General features: G+C 50.4%; 2 protein-coding genes across 2 annotated transcripts in view; one reads left to right on the top strand and one right to left on the bottom strand.

Annotated features, from left to right (window-relative positions):
• On the top strand, positions 9877-13457 carry ART5 (ADP-ribosyltransferase 5). The gene is given in 6 exon segments (XM_013969694.2): positions 9877-9966; positions 10171-10361; positions 11675-12398; positions 12984-13016; positions 13102-13131; positions 13134-13457. Coding segments are annotated over 5 exon segments (945 nt in total). The 5' UTR covers positions 9877-9966; positions 10171-10277; the 3' UTR covers positions 13208-13457.
• Positions 14274-21932, bottom strand: part of LOC102169978 (short transient receptor potential channel 2) — a 37247-nt gene continuing 29588 nt past the window's right edge. The window contains exons 16-23 of the mRNA XM_005689869.3: positions 20933-21133; positions 20686-20848; positions 19369-19461; positions 18131-18323; positions 17446-17573; positions 17246-17324; positions 15602-15731; positions 14274-14731 (exon numbers count right to left, since the gene is read on the bottom strand). Of these exons, the coding sequence (XP_005689926.1) occupies positions 14340-14731; positions 15602-15731; positions 17246-17324; positions 17446-17573; positions 18131-18323; positions 19369-19461; positions 20686-20848; positions 20933-21133 (1379 nt within the window). The 3' untranslated portion in view covers positions 14274-14339. The remainder of the gene's footprint in view (positions 14732-15601; positions 15732-17245; positions 17325-17445; positions 17574-18130; positions 18324-19368; positions 19462-20685; positions 20849-20932; positions 21134-21932) is intronic.

The following is a 21932-nucleotide window of genomic DNA, read 5'->3' as shown; positions in this document are numbered from 1 at the left end:
GTCCAAGGTACTCTCAAGAGTCTTCTCCAACACCACAGTTCAAAAGCATCAATTCTTTGGTGCTCAGCTTTCCTTATGGTCCAGCTCTCATATCCATACATGACTACTGGAAAAACCATACCTCTGGCTCTTGGTGGGGTCTAAACTTTGAAAGTTCAGTGATTCTAGGCCACTGGGATGTTCTGTGGCTATAATTTTATGAGTCTCCCAATTGAAGATCCTGTCACTGCCAAATCACAGTTTAAACTGAGATGTGAGCATCTCTCGGCAATGGAGTTAACAGCAGCTTCTGGCAAATTCAACGTGTCCCAAACTGAATTCCTTATCTTCCCTCCCTCAAAACCTGGTTACTCAATCATTTAACAGAAAATTCTTTTAAAAAATAATAATTTAATTAATTAATCAATTTATGTTTGGTGGTGCTGGGTCTTCAGTGCTACACGGTCTTTCCTCTTGTTGTGGTGAGCAGGGGCTATTCTCTCACTGTGGTGCTCAGGCTTCTCACTGCCATGACTTTTCTTGTTGCAGAGCAAGGGCTCTAGGGCCTAGAGCTTCAGTAGTTGCTCCCTGTGCACCACACGTGATCCCATGTATGGTGGGATCCCACTGGATCGGGGTCGGGGATCTTCTCGGATCAGGGATCAAACCTGCATCTCCTGCATTGGCAGGTGGATTCTTTACCACTGAGCCAACAGGGAAGCCCCTAAAAATTATTGAGCATCCTGTAATGTGCAAGGAGCTGAGGATAAAACTATGAACACAAACAAAAAATCTCGTATCTCTGCTGTTTAAGCTCTTAAGGTGGAGATGGAGTTAGACTGAGGAATTTGAAGTAGCATGTGATGCATGCTACAAGAACCCAAAGAGCCTGATGGAAACACATTTGCACCAGGAGTGGGTTTAAGTGATGAGCTGCCCAGGAGAGACACAGAGTAGGCAGAATTGAAAATGGCATCTCAGTGAGGTGTAAAGCATGACATAAACCTCCTTAATTCCAGGAGAGAATGCTAATGGGTAGAGTACATAGCAGCAAAAAACTACTTGAACTCTTGTGGTCTTTTGCAATCCACCAAAAAGCCTGAATTTCTAAAATAGATCCTCTTCTTGTGGAAAATCCAGTCCATGGGTTCACTGGGGGCTTTCATTTTTTATTCTCTTCTCTGTCTCACTTTGCCCCTCCTTCATTTGTACTTCCTGAGATCAACTTACAGACTCACTACACCCAAGTCCTGCCTCTAGTTCTGCTTGGGGGAACTCAAACCAACGGAGAAGGTCTCCTTTTTGGGTCAGAGACTACCACAACATAGTCCAGTGCCGGGAGCCACCACTGGAGATCCCACCCATGACAAGGTCATGTGGAAGAGAACTGTTAAGTAAGGCGTCAGGACTCAATGGGCTCCCTAGACTTTCTCAAGCATCTACCCCAAAACCAGAATCTGTCTGTTTTACTATTTCATGACTTTCACCAACTCCTCTGATATTAACAGGAGGCTATCCCTGACCACCTTTCTCTAGAGAAAATCAATTTAGGGCTATAGCTAATAAGTTTCTTGGACACGAGAGAAATATTTCAAATCAAACCCCCTCTGTTAACATTCTAGCTTGCTTGGCAGGTATATCCAGACTCTTGCAGCTATGCATATGATTATTTACAGCCTCCCAACTGTGAGAGGCACAAAAAGCCTAAAACATATAGCCTTTTAAAGAGTTAAAAGTTATTAGAGTAGTGCTGGTGTAGGATTTCATTATTGGGCCAATGCTTGTTGCTAAGTTCCCATATCTCTTATCCACCTGGGAGTACATTAGTTAACATAGTTAGAATGTAAGAAAAACAAGTGTAGCCTTGAAATTAACCACATCAGACTTTTGAGCTAATTGGTTCTTTCTTTGTTGTAACTTACTGCACCTTTGCTCCGTGAGAAATGTAACTTGTTTAATACTTTCTGAGGCTGACATAGATTAGAAATATAAAGAAAAAACATTTCAAGGGAAAACAAGTTTTCTGGTTGAGCAGCCATTATCAAATGAGGGTCATAAAATGTTCACAGGCCTCCAAGGCCAGAAGATAATGTACACAACATTGTCTATGGGAAAGGTTTGCAGAAAAAATCCTGGTCTTGATAAAGACAAAACAGATGTAACGTTTGGGCTGAGTCTGTATGACTTTGCATCTTTCATTTCCCTCTATGTACAAGTAAAGGTATAAAAGACCCTTTTGAAAATAAAAACAATGGGCCTCGCTCACTGAAACAGCTTGGTCTCCCTGTGTCAATCATTCTCTCTCTCCCTCTCCCTCTCTTTTTCAGGCTGATCCCTTGGAGCATAGAGGCTCCCTGCGTTCACTTATCTGCCCTGGTTTCTAAGACCTGAACAGGAAGACGTTCTGAGTCTTCACTCCCTCAGGAGACCAAGAGGGCACCTGTGACCTCAGTGAACAGGGCAAACTTCTTGTCTCAGAGTTTTATTGGTCCTCTATGTAAACCAAGGAATATCAGCCTTTTTCTCTCCTCTATTTTCTTATCTTCAACATTCTTTCCTTATCTCTCTCTAAATCAATCGCCGACGCTGTTTTTCCTTCAGGTTCCCCTGGATCCTGCGGGGACTGGACCCCGGCAGCCCAGAACTGTTCTTCCAGCCTGGACCCCAGAGAGCAGACCTGGGCTTAGCCTACAACAAGGAGGTACCCAGCTGAGGCAGACTGACAGCCTGAAGCTGAGCTGCCCATCCAAGCTCACTTTAGCCCATTTAAAGTCAACCTGAAGACCCAGGAGTGTGAGAATAAATGCTTGCATCTCCCTGAGATTTTGTGGCCCACAGCAAAATGGTCATGTAGTGAAAACTCGAAGCCAACTGTATCTCTCACTGCCTCTGCATTGCCTTGTTTCTGTCTGCATCTCTGCCCTGCAGAAACACAGCAATAAAAGATTTCAGTATAGGGAACAGTGAAGTCAGACTGAGGACGTTGAATCATGTGGTCAGACTAAGGTATGGGCACTGAGAGTGCACCCACTGTTACTAGGTAGAACTGACTGGATGTTATGTCTGTACAGTTTGTGTGAAGTTGCTCAGTCGTGTGCGACTCTTTGCGACCCCGTGGACTGTAGCCCACCAGGCTCCTCTCACCATGGGATTCTCCAGGCAAGAATACTGGAGTGGATTTCTATTTCCTTCTCCAGGGGATCTTCCCAACCCAGGGATCGAACCCAGGTCTCCTCATTGCAGGCAGATGCTTTATGTACAGTTTAGGCAATGAGATGGGGGAAATGAAGGCAAGCACTCTTGGAAACATTCAAGGAAAACAAGGTTCCCATACTCTAAGTTGAAAATACATAGGAAAGCAGAGTGGAATTGTAAGCTCACTTTGCTCATCCCAACACTTAGTAGGTGTTCAATAAAAAAATATTGAGTAAAGGATCAGGTTGTGGGCGGGGGACGTTTGGCACATGTGGACTCTCCAGGGGTGGATGTCTGATATGGAGCAGAATGGACAGCAAGAGAAATTTGAGAGTCATAGGTGTACTGAAGTCAGCAACAGAAGAAGTTCCAGGGAAAGAGGCAGGAAGGGCTGAGAGTTAAAGAGAGCTGCTTGACACCAAGGCACAGGCAGAGTGAGACACTTCCTTGGGCTTCTAGAGACTCTTCACTTCTGGTCTTTGGGTACCGATAAATGCCCTGGGATCCTTGTGATGAATTTCTCTTTGGACTTCATCCAGCTCAGGGGCTTCCTCAGGGTACCTTTGGGTACCATTTATCGGTACCCAAAGACCATATGTGAAGAGTCTCATGTAATCTACTATCCTGTTATTCATCCAGTCACCCTAGATGGTTACTTGGGTTTTCATTCATTCAGTCGTTTATCAAACAGTAAATTAGTTGCCAACTAATGTGTGCACAGTATGGGTCCATCTCAATGGTCCTTCCCTTTCCCCATCACCACCAGGGCTCCAGTCAGCCCCTGCCTCCTCCCTGGTCTCCCTGCCGTCACAGTCACCCCTGCAACTCCACCCTCCCCTGGAGAGGGAGAACGATGAGTCTGAAGCACAGCTTGTCAGGTCCTCACCTGCTCCCCTGGAGCATGTAGAAAAATGATTCTAATGCACAGCAGGCCATGTTCCTCACCTGCTTCAGAACCCTCTGTGCCAAACCAGACTGGGAGAAATATCTCAATATACAGACATGAAAATTATGCAGGAAAGGATGAGAACACATCAAGAAAGAAAAAAGAAGGCAATAGAACAAAGCAAAACTTCCCTCATACCCTCAAGACAGAGTCCAGTCCTGGAGCTGGCATTTGAAGCCCTCTGTGACCTGGCCCTCCCAGACCTCTTCAGCCTCATGCCCTGCCACACCTGCTTCACATAGGTGGCACAGCACAAAGTCCCAGATGAGGCACTGCTGCTTTCCTCCACGTGCTGGGGCTGCCCTTCTCCTGCTACCCACTCTTCCAGGACTAGCTCAGGGGCCACCTCCTCCAGGAAGCCCTCCGACTCCTCTGGCCTCCTGAATCACCCTGCGCTTTCCTCTGTCACTGTGCTAATCATACTGTGCTGCCTACCGAGTCTGCCTCCCCTCCTGGCCTGTGAGTTCCTTGAGGGAAGGACCAGGTATGACCCACTCTGTGTCCCCAGGGCTCAGCCCAAGGCCAGGCTCACATGAGATCTCTTGGCATGTTTGCTGAAAGTCTGAGAGGCTTTCTGGGTGTCACTAATAATGGAGACCCCTGCAGAGCAGGTGGATTGATGGCTTAGTGACCAGTTTGAGGGCAATGGTGTGGGGGCCAGAGTGGCAGGGAGGGCCTGGGAAGTCAGGAAGTGGAGGCACTGGCAACCCCTTTTCCTCTCCCAGCTGCTGCCCTTCTGTCCTTCCTTCATCCTGCTCAGGGCACCTCTCTTGTCGGTTTCCCCTCATCCAGGCCAGTGATGAACATTCCCTATTGGGGGTGTGGCTCCAAATCCCTCCCTAGAAATCCCCAAACTTCCCAATCGCCTCAAACCTCCCTAAATATCCCAAAGTTCTCCATCAAATATGCAATAGTCTAAATGTGTCTCCCTGAAATTCGTATGCTGGAACTCCAATGCCTGATGTGATGGTGTTAGCAGGTGAGGCCTTTGGGAGACCATTAGTTCATGAGCCCTCATGACTGGGATTGCTGTTCTTATAAAAGAAATCCCACAGAGCTCCCTAGCAGCTTCCACCTGTGAGAACCCAAATGGGAAGGTGTTGGCTATGAACCAGGGAAAGTGCCCTCATGTGACCAGATGTGACACAGATCTGAGACTTAAGCCTCCTGAACTGTTGGAAGTAAATATCTGTTGCTGATAAGTTATCTAATGTGTGGTATTTTGCTATAGCACCCTGAACAGATTAAGATGAAAAGCTCCCTGAAACTTTTCCAACGATTTCTATGACTCTACCATTAACACCCCAAACCATGAGACCAGTGGATCTGGTCCTGTGTTGTGTCCCTGCAGGCCTAGCTGTCCAGACAGTAAGTATCTTCTGTTCCAGCAACTGTCAGTGTTCAGGACCCTCTAGGGAGAGAGGCATCAGCATATGTAGGTGAGATGCTGTTTTTCACAATAATGGAGAACAGCAGAGTGACTTCTGATTTCTATTCTTGGAGTGCTTTGGGAGGCCAGTCTCACTGAAAGAGGACAAAAGAACTTGGTTTGCTGTGTCTGCCTGACTAGCAATTTGAATTTTTTAGAATGCAACTCTTTTTCTTCTTTTTTTTTCTCGGCCATGCTCTATTGTATGTGGCATTTAGTTCCCCAGAGGGATTAAACCTGGGCGTTGGCTGACTTTATTTTTCTGGGCTCCCAAATCACTGCAGATGGTGATTGCAATTAAAAGACATTTACTCCTTGGAAGAAAAGTTATGACCAACCTAGAGAGCATATTCAAAAGCAGAGACATTACTTTGTCAACAAAGGTCCATCTAGTCAAGGCTATGGTTTTTCCAGTGGTTATGTATGGATGTGAGAGTTGGATCATAAAGAAAGCTGAGCCCCGAAGAATTGATGCTTTTGAACTGTGGTGTTGGAGAAGACTCTTGAGAGTCCCTGCAAGGAGATCCAATCAGTCCATCCTAAAGGAGATCAGTCCTGGGTGTTCATTGGTAGGACTGATATTGAAGCTGAAACTCCAATACTTTGGCCACCTGATGCGAAGAGCTGACTCATTGGAAAAGACTCTGATGCTGGGAAAGATTGAGGGCAGGAGGAGAAGGGGACGACAGAGGATGAGATGGTTGGATGGCATCACCGACTCAATGGACATGGGTTTGGGTGGACTCTGGGAGTTAGTGATGGACAGGGAGGCCTGCCACACTGTGGTTCATGGAGTCGCAAAGAGTTGGACATAATTGTGTGACTGAACTGAACTGAACTGAACTGAACTTGGCATTAAAAGCACAAAACCCTAACCACTAGGCCACCAGAGAACTCTCTGGGATACCCCTGATTTCATCTCCCAGCCACTGCCCTTCTGTCCTTCCTTCATCCTGCTCAGGACACTCCTCTTTTCAGTTTCCCCTCATCCAGGCCTGTGATGAACATTTCATATTGGGGATGTGGCTCCAAATACTACCCCAGAAATCCCCAAATTTCCCAATGGCCTGAAACCTTCCTAAGTATCCCAAACCTCTCCATATAAGGTGAAGTAGTCTCCCCAACATTCATATGCTGGAACTCTAATGCCTGGTATCATGGTATTAGAAGGTGGGGCCTCTGGGAGATTATTAGTTCATAAACCCTCATGATTGGGATTGCTATTCTTATAAAAGAGACCCCACAGGGCTCCCCAGCAGCTTCCAAAACCTGTGAGGACCCAGTGGGGAGTTGCTGGCTATGAACCAGGAAAAGGCCCTCATGTGACCAGGCTAGCACTTAGGTCTCAAACTTTCAGCCTCCAGAACTGTTAAAAAGAAGTGCTTGTTGTTGATAATTTACCCAGTCTGTGGTATTTTGTTATAGTGTCCTGATAAGGCAGATAAAAGGTTTCCTGAAACTTTTCCTAATGATTGCTATGACTCTACCATTAACACCCCAAACTTTCCATTTCAGAAACTGTTTTCCATGCCCAGTGCCCAGGAGGAGGTTTGTGTGTCCCTTACCTCGACTTTCTCTGGGGCAGGAAAGCTCGTCTCTAATGACAACCACCAGGAGAGAAGGAGGGCGGGTTTCTCTTTTATACCATCAAATCCCACACCCCTTGTGCCTCTCCCACACAGCTGCTCAAAAATGTGACACTTCCCCATCTATATAGTAACCTCAGATACGCAGATGACACCACTCTATGGCAGAAAGTGAAGAGGAACTAAAGAGCCTCTTGATGAAAGCGAAAGAGGAGAGTGAAAAAGCTGCCTTAAAACTCAACATTCAAAAAACTAAGATCGTGGCATACTGTCCCATCACTTCATGGCAAATAGGTGGGGAAACAATGGAAACAGTGACAGACTTTATTTTCTTGGGCTCCAGAATCACTGCAGATAGTAACTGCAGCTATGAAATTCAAAAACTCTTGCTTCTTAGAGGAAAAGCTATGACCAACCTAGACAGCATATTAAAAAGCAGAGACATTACTTTACTGACAAAGGTCCGTGTAGTCAAAGCTATGGTTTTTCCAGTAGTCATGTATGGATGTGAGAGATGGACCATAAGGAAAGCTGAGTGCTGAAGAATTTATGCTTTTGAACTGTGGTATTGGAGAAGACTCTTGAGAGTCCCTTGAACTGCAAAGAGATCAAACCAGTCAATCCTAAAGGTAATCAATCCTGAATATTCATTGGAAGGACTGATGCTGAAGCTAAAGTTCCAATACTTTGGCTACCTGATTCAAACAACTAACTCATTGGAAAAGACCCTGATGCTGGGAAAGATTGAAGGTAGGAGGAGAAGGGGACGACAGAGGATGAGATTGCATCACCGACTTGATGGACATGAGTTTGAGAAAGTTCTGGGAGTTGGTAATGGACAGAGAGCTGGCGTGCTGCAGTCCATGCAGTCACAAAGAGTTAGACACGACTGAGTAACTGAATTGAACTCCCCATCTATTTCTGGATGTTTCCTCTAGGCTCAGAACACTAACCTCTGCCCAGGGTACTTGAGCCAGAGCTCTTCTCATGAAAAAGGGAATCCCTGAATCCAGAGAGAAATCAAGGATCCAGGCTGGAACAACTGCTTCCCCACTGGGTTTGGTCCTGCATTCAAAATCCCTGGCCTCAAGGAGTATCTCCTTATTGATCCATTCAAGTGAGCATGGAGATTCACCTGAGGAGCAAGAAGAGATTCCCAGAGTAGAGAGTCTAGGTCCCAACTCCAGCATTAATTGGCCATGTGATCTTGGAGGACTGTCTGCTTCACTACAGACCACTGCTCAATTACTAGATTTGACTCCATCTCTTGAAGCCTTTCTTGAAGCTAAGTCTCGCAATGGGAGAAGCAATTCCCAAAACCAGAGGATAGAGAGAGGACAAAATACTGATACCAGCAGATCTTGTCACAGGGAGTGTCCCTTCATGCCTAGTTGTCCCAGATGGTATAGTATCTTCAGTTCCAGCAACTGTCAGTGCTCAGGACCCTGTAGGGGGAGAGGCATCAGGATATGTAGGTGAGATGCTGTTTTTCACAATAATGTAAAACAGCAGAGTGACTCCTGATTGCTAATCTTGGAGAGCTTAGGGAGCCAGTCTCATTGGAAGGGGCTGAAAGCACTTGTCTTGATTTGCTGTGTTTGCTGATGAGCAGTCTTGTTTTTGGACTTTCTCTCTTCTTTTTCGTTAAATGTTCTGATTTGTGGGATCTCAGTTCCCTAACCAGGGATTGAACCAGGGCCACCACCATGAATGCCTAAATCATAACCCCTAGGCCAACAGGGAACTCCTTGGGATGCCCCTCTTTTCACCTCCCTCCCTCAACCTTGGACACAGTTTGTCTTCCTTTTTGGTCTTCAGAAAGGATTTCTGGAGGAAGCAGTATTCTAGGCGAAGGAAATTCTTTATTTGGCTGGCAACCTGAGTAGATGAGGGAACAAAGATTGGACTGAATTAATCAGCCAGACCAGGTGTAGGCCCTGGGATAAATCTAACCTTTTACACTTATCAGACACAATAGGTAGCAGGCACATCTCTTTAATCCTGGTTTCTGGACTCCTAGGTCCTCTGGGCACTCTGGGGGAGGAACCCTGCCACCCCCAGAGGTTCATGCTGCCAGAAAGCTCTTTCCAGAGCTGCTGACTGATTCCTCACTGGTCCCTTCGCCCATTACCTCCCAGGGGACATCGAAAACACAAAGTTGGGTATTTATAGGCAAGCCAGGGAAATGAGGGGAAAGGTTAGTGTTTATAAACATGGGGTCACCTGAGTCTGAGAGGTCAGGGGACAGAGGGTCTGTGGAGGGGCAGGACTGGCCCCTGAGGATGTCAGGGAGACAGCCCTGCATCTGGGCAAGGCTTACCGAAGGGAAGGGGTGTAAAAAGAAAGGAGAGGGGTGGAGAGCGCTCAGATGCTGGAGTACACATCACCCAACAGTTGGCCATATGCAAATTGTATGCAAATCAACGAGTGCACAAGTGGTGACCTCTCAGCGGGCGGAACCCTTTTGGTCCCCTCCACCTACTGGTCTGGAGGCCCGGCCATAGCGGCGAGGGCCCTCCCGAAGAAGAGACCACGTCTCAAAATTCCCCGTCTCTAGCTCTGGTCTTGCTAGAAGACAAAGAAGGTCCTCGAGAAAGACCGCGCAGTCACTGGGAGGGGAGTTACAGCCCTCAGTCCCTCTCCCCCAACCCTGGTGTCTGTTGTGGAAGAGAGGTGTCGGGTTACCGCCACCGGTACTATACATAGCCGCGGACTTTGTTGATCTGCGGGACTCCGGGGACAGAGGACATCGTAGCGCCCGCATAGACTTCAGCCCGACTGCCCAGAAACTTAAGTGCTTTTTCCCCGCTCTGGGTCTTCGCCACCTCCAGGTGGGTCCTTGGCTCCCATCTCCTCTTTCCAAGCGGAGCCAAATTACCCATCCGCCTGTATCACCCCCGGGGCAAAAGTTGCTGAGCACTCCGGCAGGGCGGCCGGGAGGAGGGGAGCAAAGACTGAGGTGCTGGGGTGAAGGCGGCGGATGCTAAAACCCAAGCCCCACCCACTCACTTAGACCCGCCCTTGGCCCCGCCCAGGCCCTGCCGGGCCAAATCTCTGTCCCCCAGCCCATCGAAGCCAAGCCTGGACCATCGCTGGTCCCACCCTCAGCTGGATCTCACTCTCCAAGTGTCTCTGAGGAATAATGTTGGCAGCTCTGCTGATCGCCCTCAGCTGCCTCAGCCTCCACACCCTCGGCAGCGGTGTCCGCCCGTCTGTCCCCTGGCAGGTAACAGGGGGGAACTATCTGCTGCCACGTAAGGAACGCTTTGGGGGGACCCAGGGCCTGACTCCTCAAAGATCCCTCCCAGAGATGCTTCTCTAGGATGTCATCCTCTGAACCCTCTTCCTCTCAGGATCACTGCAGGGAGTCCCAAGTTCCCATTCCATCACCCAGAACCCCACCCCCACCCACTGGTTCTCCTGTGACCCTCCTGCCTTCATACCCTCCTCCCTCGGGACAGCCTCCAGCTTTCTCCTCTCACTTCCGATCTCCCGGGCCCAGCCTGCACACACTCCTTAGGGTTACCTGTGTACCACCCTCCTGCAGCCCCTCCCAGACCAGGGCTTGACCTCCTCTCCACTCCCACCAAAGGGTGGAGGATGCAAGCTCCTAGAGCAGGAGAGGACTGAGTCTCAGAGCTGACAGGGCCCTGGTGTGGTGTCTACATGCCTGTGTGGGAGAGGGAAAGACTCAGGCTGGGCATGGGGTCAGGTAATTGGAGATTGAGTGCATATTTGTATGTTATCTGCACAGTGAGTCTCAGAGCCAGAAAGGTTCTTGGAGGTCATCCAGCGCCACGTCCCACCATGTGCAGGAACCTCTCTAATGATAGATGACTCCTCTTAGTTAGTACACGGTGAGGATCTATAAGCAGTCCTGACAATAACCCTATGAGGTTGGAGGTATCCTCAGTGTATAGGGGGAGAACCTGAGCCCAGAAAAGTTGAGACTTGACCAAGATCCCACAAGCAGTAAGTGGTGAATTCAGGAATTAACCATATTTGACCGACTCCAGCAGACTGCAGTCTGTGGGGTCGCTGAGGGTCAGACACGACTGAGCGAATTCACTTTCACTTTTCACTTTCATGCATTGGAGAAGGAAATGGCAACCCACTTCAGTGTTCTTACCTGGAGAATCCCAGGGACGAGGGAGCCTGGTGGGCTGCCGTCTATGGGGTCGCACAGAGTCGGACACAACTGAAGCAACTTAGCAGCAGCAGCAGCAGTGCCTGTTATTTAAATTTTGGAGCTCTTGCCAAATTTTACACTATTTTGGGCATAGAAATGAGATTTGGGGACATTTGGGGGGTGGGAGTATTTTTTGGTCCCACAGTGCAGCCAATCTTAGTTCCCTGTCCAGGGACTGAACCTTTGCCTCTTGCATAGAGAGCTCAGAGTTTTAAGCACTAGACTGCCAGGGAAGTCCCAGACTGAGATTCTGTGCTTCTAAACTGATCTTCCACCAGGACCTCTCTCCAGTACCCTGAACTTATATGTTTTCCTATGCGGCTCCTCTCTTCCTTTTCTCCATACTGCAGAATATTTCCATCCAGAACCTGAGCCTGGCTCCAGATACATTCGATGATGCCTATGTGGGCTGCTCGGAGGAGATGGAGGAGAAAGCAGTGCTTCTGTTAGAGAAGGAGATGGCCAACCATCCCCTGCTGCGAGAGTCCTGGAAGACAGCCCAGAAGGCCTGGGAGCAAAAACGTCCAGGGCTCATTCTGCCTCCTGGCTTCAGAAGCCAGCACGGAATCGCCATCATGGTCTACACCAACTCATCCAACACTTTGTACCGGGAGCTGAACCAGGCTGTGCGGACAGGCGGTGGCTCCTGGGAGTCCTACATGAACCACTTCCCTTTCAAGGCCCTGCATTTCTACCTGACCCGGGCCCTGCAGCTGCTGCGGGGTGGTGGGGGCTGCAGCAGGGAACCTGGGCAGGCGGTGTTCCGTGGCGTGGGCACCATTCACTTTGAACCCAAGAGTGTGGGGGACTCTATCCGCTTGGGCCAGTTTACCTCCAGTTCCCTGGATGAGACAGTGGCCCGTGGATTTGGTAATGCCACTTTCTTCTCTCTAAGGACTTGCTTTGGGGCCCCAATCCAGGCCCTGTCTGTCTTTCCTAAACAGCATGAGGTGCTGATCCCCCCGCATGAAGTCTTCGTGGTGACGGGTTTCTCTAAGGATGGAAACAGAAGCCTGGTGACTCTCTCCAGCAGTGATCAGATGTGCAGCCACTTTAACTGCGCCTATCTGGGTGGTGAGCCATGCGTGAGGGAAGCAGGACTGCCAGGAGGTCCCCAGTTGATTTCAGTCCCCAGGGCCTTCAAGAGACCCACATGATTAATGAGGACGTTGAAGGCCAGAAGCTAGTTGGAGATATTCTTTCTCTGTGACTCAGGTTCTTCCAGCTCAGAAATAGTCAGTGTTTTCTGCACATGTGATATTTTCAGATGATTCTCTAAATGTTCTCAAAATTTTCCTTCTGCTACACAGTCTAATAGACCAAAAGAACCTGGTTAAGGAGGGCAATAAGCAGAGGAAAGTGGCAGGAGCACTTCTTCAGATCTCAGGAGGCCATGGGCGTAGTGGGTTGATGGGACCCATATGTGCTATTCCCCAGAGCTGAGGCAGGACAAAGTGACTGAGCAAAGATGGGGCAGGGATGGAAAGGCAAACGGGGAAGATTTCTTACAGAAGGAGGAGGAAGGGAAGTCAGACGTGTATTTGGGAAAAGGGAAAGGTGAATTGTGATGAGGAGTGGACTTGCCAGGGCCTGATGGGAAGGAAGTTTGCAGTGTGAGGGTCTGTCTACCTGGAGGCCTCACTGTGGTGTCTTTTGCAGAGAAGAAGAGGCCGAGCTGTGAGTCTGTGCTAAGTGAGTCACCCTCAGGTCCCTCCCTTGGCTGTTTGACTCCCCACCGGCCCTGCTGACCATTCACTGTCTCTTCTTCTCTCTCCAGCAGGCGGGCAGGCAGACTCACTCTCCAAGGGGCCTTTTCTCTGCTCTCCTGGAAGACCCTGCTCTTGGCCTCTTGGGGGTTCCAGCTCTTAGGAGCTGGGCTCTGAATGTTCAATGCCTGCCACTCAGGAGTCCTGGGAACATGTGACCTCCAGATGAAGAAGGGAGGCTTCGAAGAGCCTGGAGAAGCAACAAGATGGTTTCAGACCCAGACCTAGCAGCCATGTCTTCAACCAGGATGTCGGGGGATCTGAGGCCATGGTAGGGTGGAGGGAACCCTGCTCTGTGGTGGGGACTCCTTGGAACAAGCAAGGGTACTGCTGTGATGGCTACTCCATTAAACAGTGCTGCAGTGTGATGACATCAAATTTCATGACTGCTTTGTTTCACGAGACTGGACTATCTGCCCTGCTTTGGTCTTATGGGACTCAGGGACTAAAATGAATGACTTCTTGATCGCTTTTAGACATGGTCCAGGTGCAGACCCTTGTCACATACCATAGCCTGCAACCCCAGATGCTTTAATAGACAGAGAGTTTCCTCACAACAGCCTGGAAGGCAGGAAGGGGGACAGATGTCTTCCTTGGCCGTTTGTCTGACAAGGAATGCAGAGCCAAGGAAGGAAGCAACTTGCTGAAGGTCAGAGAGGTTGTTTTCAAACCAGGACCCCTGCCCCCCAGTTTCAGTTCCATCAAAAGTCTGAAGGAGCTCAAAGTAGGATCCTAAGCCCAAGCCATTTTTCTGTGTTCTGGCTCCCACCAGGGTTCATTTCAGCGTTGGTGATTTCAAAACATTATAAGACAGAGATTCTCACACTTTCTGGAGACATCTGAGCTCCAGAGCAGAGGCTTTATTGAGGCAAGAAAAGCAGCAGGGGCTCCCACGAAGTGACCCCCGCCCTCGGCTATCTAGGCTGCTCTGCTGCTGCTGCTGCTAAGTCTCTTCAGTTGTGTCCGACTCTGTGCAACCCCATAGACGGCAGCCCACTAGGCTCCTCTGTCTCTGGGATTCTCCAGGCAAGAATACTGGAATGGGTTGCCATTTCCTTCTCCAGTGCATGAAAGTGAAAAGCAAAAGTGAAGTCGCTCAGTCGTGCCTGACTCTTAGCGACCCCATGGACTGCAGCCCACCAGGCTCCTTCGTCCATGGGATTTTCCAGGCAAGAGTGCTGGAGTAGGGGGCCATCGCCTTCTCCGAGGCTGCTCTAGTCAGCAACAGAAGAAGGGACCCTCCCCAGCATCAGGTCCCCTCCTTGGCTCCCAGGTCTGTCTCCTGGGGCAGGTCCCCAGCCCCCTCTGATTCTTGCTCCCTGTGCACTAATACGTGAGCTGGGGAGGAGGGGCCAGATTCCCCAGAGGCTGGAGCCTGAGCCCCTCCAGCATCTGGAAGCCCTGTTTCTGATGACTCCTGGGTCCCCACTGTCACTGGCACTGTCAGCTCTGGGGTCTCAGGGATGGGGGGCCCCAGGTTCTGGAAGCTGTTGCGCACTCGGGTGATGTAGCGACTGAGGATGCTGGCTCCTCCGGGCGGCCGGCGTGGCCCTGCCTCCACCACAGCCCGCTGCACACCTGCTACCTCACTCTGCAGTCGAGACACCGTCTTGGTCAGCTCTGTCAGTCTGTTGCCCAGGTCTGGGGGGTGGGAGTAGAGATGGGGGTGTCTCTCAGAAGGTGAGTCTGCCCTGGTCCATTTCTACCCTCAGCAGGGGAGGGCATGCTGGAACATCCGGAAGGAGGAGAACTGGAGGAAGTGAGGGACTGGCACTGGGTTGTGGGCCAGGTGAGCAGGCTGCGTCAGGGTGGATGAATCAGCAGAGCTCGGGTGGTAAGGGTTTAGAAGATAGCAAAATGAAGGTCTTATGGACCAGAGAGGGGTCAGGAGCCATAGGGATGAGAATTGTCTATGGGTAGATATATGTATATCTGCCCAGTCCTCCTCTTCCCCATTTACATCTGTCCTGCTCACACCCACCCTCAGGGCCGAGTGCAGACCCAACCCTCTCTCTCCCTCCAGCTTCTGGTACTCTAGCCTTCTGCCTTCCCACGATAGGCTCTGCCTCTCCTTTGAGCTCCCACTGCAATTTGTTTCTTGTTTTTAAAGCACTTCCTGACTAGGGAGATGGTTTCTCTTCCTCACCAAACTGAAAGCTTCCCATGTCTCCCTGCTGGGAACAGGGGGCATAGCAATGAACTCTGAGTGAATGAATGATGAATAAAGTGAAAGAGTGAATGCAGAAGGGAATGGCTGAGAGAATAAGTAGACACATAAATGAAGGTAGGAATGAAGGGATAAATGAAGGGAGTGGGATACATGTCTGAACGGGGGGTGGGGCCAGGGGTTATTGAGTGCAAGGGCACACACTCTCTCTGCAAGTTGTGGCTTCCGAGGGTGGGTCAGAGGGGTCCACAGAGAGAACTGCAGGCTGGACAAGGGGTGTGAGGCTGGGTGTTCCAGATGAGCAAGGGACAGGAATGGGAAAGGCTTGGAAGTAAGCAACTAACCTTTCCGACGAGTCTCCTCAAACTCCCGCTGGGCAGTCTCTATGTAGCGTTGCACCAGGGCCTTGATGACCCGAAGCCGGTAGGATCCACGCTCTCCCTCCCCAGGCCCTGCCCCTGCCCCAGGATTGGCCTGGGATGGGAAGACAGGAGAGTAAGAGGGATTCCTCACCCCCTAGCCTTTTTCTCCTCACTGCAACCTCCCCCAGGCAATGAAGGATGGAGGCACGGTCTGTGCAGAGTTGTGCGTCCCCGAAGGCTGCACATCCAGACCTTCATGTAGGTCTGGCAGGGAGTCTGGATGGAGGTCACACATTGTGGAATGGCTGAGTGCAAGGGAACCAGGGAGGGAGGTGGGTGAGGGTTAGGAGAGGAAGAGGAGGAAGAGGGGAGTGGGCAAGCAGAAATGCTGAGCAGGACAGAGTTGAGCTCTCTCGTGCCACCAACCCATCCTTGAGCTGAGTCAGGGCAGGTTAACCTTGTCCTTCCAATTCCTCAGAGGGGAGACTGGAGGATATGGGGATGCATCTGCATGGACTAGCTCATGCCAAGGAAATGGAAACCATCGTGCAAGTTAGAGTGATTGGTTCTAGGTCCAGTTTCAGACCTCAGGACAGAACCAGGAAGGCAAGTCAGGCCTTTGGGGCAGATAATAGAGAGAGGGAGCAGAGGTGAATATGGCAAAGTGCTGGGCTTGGAAAACAGGCTGAAATCTCAGCTTGGTCACTTTGCCTCTGTGAGCCTTGAGCCAAGCTGCTCAGCTTCTTCAGGCTGAATGTCTCCAGACTGAATATGGAGATGGTGGGTTTCCCTGATGGTCCAGTGGTTAAGAATCTGCCTTGCAATGCAGGGGATGCTGGTACGATCCCTGGTCAGGAAAGATCCTACATGCCGTTTCTTTCTGCTGCTCTAGACTGTCAGTACTTCAAGGGTCCACCATTCTGCATATCTTTATTTCCAGCATAGGTGTGCTTAGGTAAGTATTTATTAAACAAACTATTGACCAATCAGATAAGGGAAGGCCTACCTCATCAGGGGATCCAGGGGCCTCTGAGCCTCAGCGCTGGCCTATGGCTTCATAGAGCTGACCTTAGAGAGACCCTGCCTTAGAGAGACCTTCAGGTAACATGTTTTAAGGGGAAAAGATGGGACCCCCTGCAATAATGCTATCTGAATTACGAGGGGTCTCATGACAAGCCAGACTGAGTTAGGGAGCAGAGAAGCAGAGGTAAGTTAGTCCCCTGGAGGCCTGCCCTCCTCTCTCAGGCCTCAGTCACCTTCAAATTTCCCAGTGTGTGTGGCATTCTTCCCTTAGCTTCTAAATGTTTTACTGTGGAAAACATTCAACAGTTTCTTGGCTCGGTTCAGGGTAAAAAGTTTTGCCTGGAGATTACGGGGTATTGGTGGCTTGAGAGGAGGGTGGCATGGACTTCATTTTAAACTGGATGATATAGGATTGGAGATTTAGGGAATGGCCAGAGCCAGGCAGAGGGAAAGGCCACAGGAGAGAGTAGGAACTGGGAGACTTTCCACAAACATACCTAGGAAGACAGATTAGCCAGGGGTGTTCAGCCAAATGAATGGTACAGAGAGTGCAGCTAAAGTCTGTGGTGAGGAAGACTTACAACAAGCACATGAGATACTCACAAAGGTGGGGATTGGGGGATAGTCTGGCTTCTTGGTTTTGCAGCAGAAGTGGCAACAGCAAATGAAGCGGAAAACTCTCCTGAGACATTGAGATGGTGGGAAGGGGTTAGTCAGGGGAAAGGGTCCAGGGAGATGGGGCAGGAGTGGGGTGGGAGTGCTGAGTGCTGGGGGCTTGGGAGTGAGGGCTCTGAGGTCCTCACCTGAGCAGGTAGAAGATGGCCTTGGGGGAGGGCAGGATATTGAAGGGCACAGGCAATGTCAGGCCCTCTCGGAAGTAGGATAGGTAGAGTTTTGAGCGAGCAAACTTCCACTCCACGTCAGCAGCGTCCTGAGGGCCAGGAAGCAGGGGCTCAGGAAGAACCACTTTGGTGCCTAGCCCTCCTGCCCACTCAGTCTGCCCCATTTCCCCCAGTCCTCTGGTCTCTTATCTCCTGTGTGCCCACCACTTTCTTCTCCCCACTCTTGTCTCCATCCTCACCTATCATCCACATCTCCCGTTTGTACCCCACTTCCCACTTCCTCCCCATTATCTTGCCTCCTTCTGACATTCAATTCCTGCCAGCCTGTTCTCCAGCCCACAAACCCTAACTCATCCATCTCCTTCCCTCTCACTTCTCATGTTTCCACCTACTCTTCCACAACACACACTTTCTCCCAGCCCTAATGTGGAATGAGTGCTAGACTTGTGTCTGATAAAAACAATAACATCATCAAGACCCTCAATCTACAGACAAGGAAATTGAGGGCTTGAGAGGAAAACTTGTCCCCAGTCTCAAAACAAGGCAGTAGTGGCGACAGAGCAATCTCTTGACTCCTTGCATCCTGTTCCTTTCCTTCCCTTTCTCTCTTCTTCCCTCTGGCCTGAGCTGTCCTCAGTTCATGTACCTCGATCTTCTGGAATGAGTTGGTGATCATGGCAATGAGCATGTTGAGCAGCACAATCACCATGACGATGGTAAAGATGCCATAGAGGGCCCGGCCCATGAATTCCGGCACCAGGAACTGAGGCATGTCCACCACACTGTGCTCCTCCATGCCAAACATCGTCCAGAACAGAAACTGGAAGGTCTCATTGAAACTGGCACAGTGGGCCGAAAAGTAGGATGTCAGGGGTGGGAGATGAGCCTGGGGGCCACCCAGACTCACTCCTCCTCACCCTGGGGACCCAGCCAAAGGTGCTCTGCTTCCACGAAGCCTTTTGGACTGCTTGCTGTTTCTGAGCCAGAATTTACTGAGCACACAGCAGTGCCAGGAACAGGCGCTAAGGATGCAGCCATGAACAAGACAAGTAGAGTCCCTGTCTTCAGGGACTTTATGTTCTGGATGGAGATGGGGGTGAGATGGATACTTAACTATACCTCTTCCATCCTCCACACTGCATTCAGTGTGTTCTTTCTCAATGCTGAGCTGATGTGCTGGAGTTCTGTTTGTCAAACTTTAAATGCTCCTAACTACTCTCAGTCCAGATGCCTATTATGCAACCTACCTGAGGTTTTTAGCAAAGATACTTTTACTTAGCTGTCACCCATCAAAGAGCAGGAGGGCTCAGCCTGTTCATGCTACTGTGGAGTGACTGATCCCACCAGGGTCCTTGAAGGAGGCTGGAAAGAGTAGTTCCTGTCCCTAGCACTAAGATTCATGCTTTAAACCGTGTCAGCAGAGTTTTTCAACATCCAGAAGCCAGAACATGAACAAGGATTCTTGGAAAAAAGGGTTGGTCTGAATAAAGCCTCCATTTACTTTGAGAAAGCTTTGACAAACATCCACAGATCCAACCTCAAGTCCTTCAGCATCATTAATAAAACCATCATGTAGTTGCACTCATGAATTCATGATTGAATGATTGCTTGGGAGGCCACTTGGAGCTCTCTGGCCTGGGAAAGGCAGGGTAAGGCAGGTTGGGTAAGGCTGGTTAAGGCAGGTTTCTTGGCAGGTCCTTCAGGAGCTCCATGACCTGGCCCCTCTACCCTCTCCTGCCTCCTCTCTCAAAATCCCCTCCATGTGCCAGCCATGGAGGAAGTCTTGCTAGTCTCCAAACATACCCCCTTGCTTTGGTACATGTGCCCCTTTTGCCCAGAATGCCCAGACTTCCGCCTGCCCGGCCTGCCTCTGCCCCGGCGTACTTGCCCAGCCGCTCGGTCTCCTGGTAGGGCACGTAGATGTTGTTGAGGCCACAGAGGAAGGCAGTCAGGATGATCATGAGGATGAACATGAACCTGGCAGGAGGCGGGATGGGGAAGGCTCAGTGCCGGGCTCTACCCTGGGAGAAGGCAGGCTCTAGGAAAAGGGATGGGGGTGATGGCTCCTAGGCTCAGCCTCTACTTGACAAGCGTTCAGTCTGGTTATTATTAAGAAGAGAGAAATTAGGGGGTGGGAAATGAGAAGGGATTAAAAGGGTGTTGAAGCAAAAACTCTCCCTCCAGAATAAAGGGTTCTGGGTTGAAACAGTCAAAGTTGAGGATGGTCCAGGCTCCAAGGGAGGGACTGAGATGCTGAGATATGGTACAGGGATGGGGGAGAGTCACAGAGTCCTACTGGACAGGATTTCTCACCAGCAGAGTTAAAGCCTTGTGTGTGAGTTGAGTTGGCTTGCTGCAGGGAGGGATGGAAGCTGAGCTGAGCTGAAGATGTTCACATATGTAACCAAGGTTTTTTTCCACCAAGGGCACCCACTCCCATCCTACCTCAGGCAGGGGATTTCCAGGGAAGCAGGCATTAACTATGGGCTCTGACTAGGGAGAAAGGCCAGGTAGGCTGTAAATGATTAGATGATAATTATCAAGAAGACCAGATAATTCTATGAGTTCCAAGAGCAGTTGTACAGGGGGAACCATCCAAAGGGACCTCTGAGTCCAGTGTCTCACCTCAAAAATGGGAAAGTGGAGCCCCAGGTTGCCATGGAGACAGCAACAGAACTGGCATGCCAACCAAGGGCTTTTTCTGCACTCGGTGGTTCTTGATCTTTGGAGTCATAGGTCTCTTTGAGAATCAGATGAAAGTTATAGATCCTCTCTGGCTTCTCAGGCGGCTCTTGTAGTAAAGAGCCTGCTTGCCAATGCAGACTTAAGAGACACAGGTTCAATCCCTGGGTCGGGAAGATCTCTTGGAGAAGGACATGGCAACCCACTCCAGTATTCTTGCCTGGAGAACCCCATGGACAGAGGAGCCTGGTGGGCTACTGTCCACAGAGTGGCAAAGAATTGGACAGCTGAAGCAACTTAGCATGCACGCAGCACGTATAGACCCTCTCTGCAGAGAAATGTATCTTGACATTTACATTCCCAAATTTTCCTATAGTTCCAGGGTTTCCAAGGTCTTTGGAGCCTGTACAAGGAACCCAGGTTAAGAACCCCTGTGCTAACTAGAGCTGGGGAACTTCAGAAGGAGGTCAGATGGGGTCCATCGGAGGGGAGGATCCTCGGAGCAGAGGCGGTACGCACCGGATCATGTCGTCAATCATCCTGCCCATGGAAATCTGCAGGGTGCCCAGCGACTCATGGGCCGGCAGGATGGAGGCCAGGCGGGTGAAGCTGAGCATGCTGGTGACAGCAAAGAGCACCTCAGCCAGGAACTGGGGGTCCTCCGTGCGCCACTCACTCCGCTCTGTGCCGGGGGGAATAGGCTGAGGCTGAGAGCCAAGGAAGAGAGGGGACCAGGGGAGTCAGGGCTGCGCTGAGGGGCACTCACCAGCCGAGGTGAAGTAGTGGCAGGCAGCCCCATCAGGGGCATCCTGGCAGTGCTTGTGTGCAAGCCCGGCCAGGAGGAGGCGCAGCGTGAAGGCCGCCAGGTACAGGGAGAGGATGACCATATCCAGGAAGTTCCACCAGTCCAGGAGGTAACTGCGCAGGCCCTCGATCCACACCTCCTTACACTCAAACCACAGGAAGCCTGAAGGAGGCGGCAGGGCGCCAGCACCGGGTGAGGCACCCCCCTGCATCCATCCAGGTCAGAGCTGGGTGTGTGGGCGTGGTTGGGGGGGAACATCTCCACCGGGAGAGGGGGAACTAAAATATCCCAGGCTTGAAAGTGATAAAATGTAGGCATTTAGTTTGCTTCAATGTCACAAAGATCTTACACGGAAATAAAAAGGACTCCTGGCTGATGCAGACTCGGTGGCTGTGGGGCCAGTTTCAGTGATCCGATCAGCTGATAAACTCAGAAAGTAACACCTGGAGAGGCTGGTTATTGGGAGGGGATGATCTAAATCTGGGTCTCCCTGCCCTCCACCAAATACACACTGGACAAATATTTAGAGAATATTGATTTGAAGCAGCTCCACATTATCAACCTGCTCATGATCAGCCCAGGGCCCAAGGCCAGGCCTGGGGAGGGAAGGTCTTGGGAGCTGGACCCCATTAGCTAGGTGACCCTGCCACGTCGTGCCCTTCTCTGCTCCCTGGATACAAGCACGTGCTTTTTCACTCATGGTTGTATCCACAGCTGGAAAGCCCTTCCACACCCTTTAGAAGGTGGGCTCACCTTTGCGACCCAGGACAAATCTCACCTCCTCTCCGAAGCCTTCTCTAACTGGGGCAGTGAATTTCACAGCTCTCTTAAGACCTCTGTGATGCCGTCACCATGGAGCACTGCAAGATATCTCTTCCTGGGTCTGTCCCCCTCCCCTCCCTGAACTTGGAACCCCCCAAGGCAGGGACTGTGGTCGATTTACCTCCTTGTCCGCAGTGCC

The sequence above is a fragment of the Capra hircus genome, chromosome 15 (assembly GCF_001704415.2).
Source record: "Capra hircus breed San Clemente chromosome 15, ASM170441v1, whole genome shotgun sequence".
Lineage (NCBI taxonomy): Eukaryota > Metazoa > Chordata > Mammalia > Artiodactyla > Bovidae > Capra > Capra hircus.
This window is presented reverse-complemented; position numbering and strand designations above follow the sequence as displayed.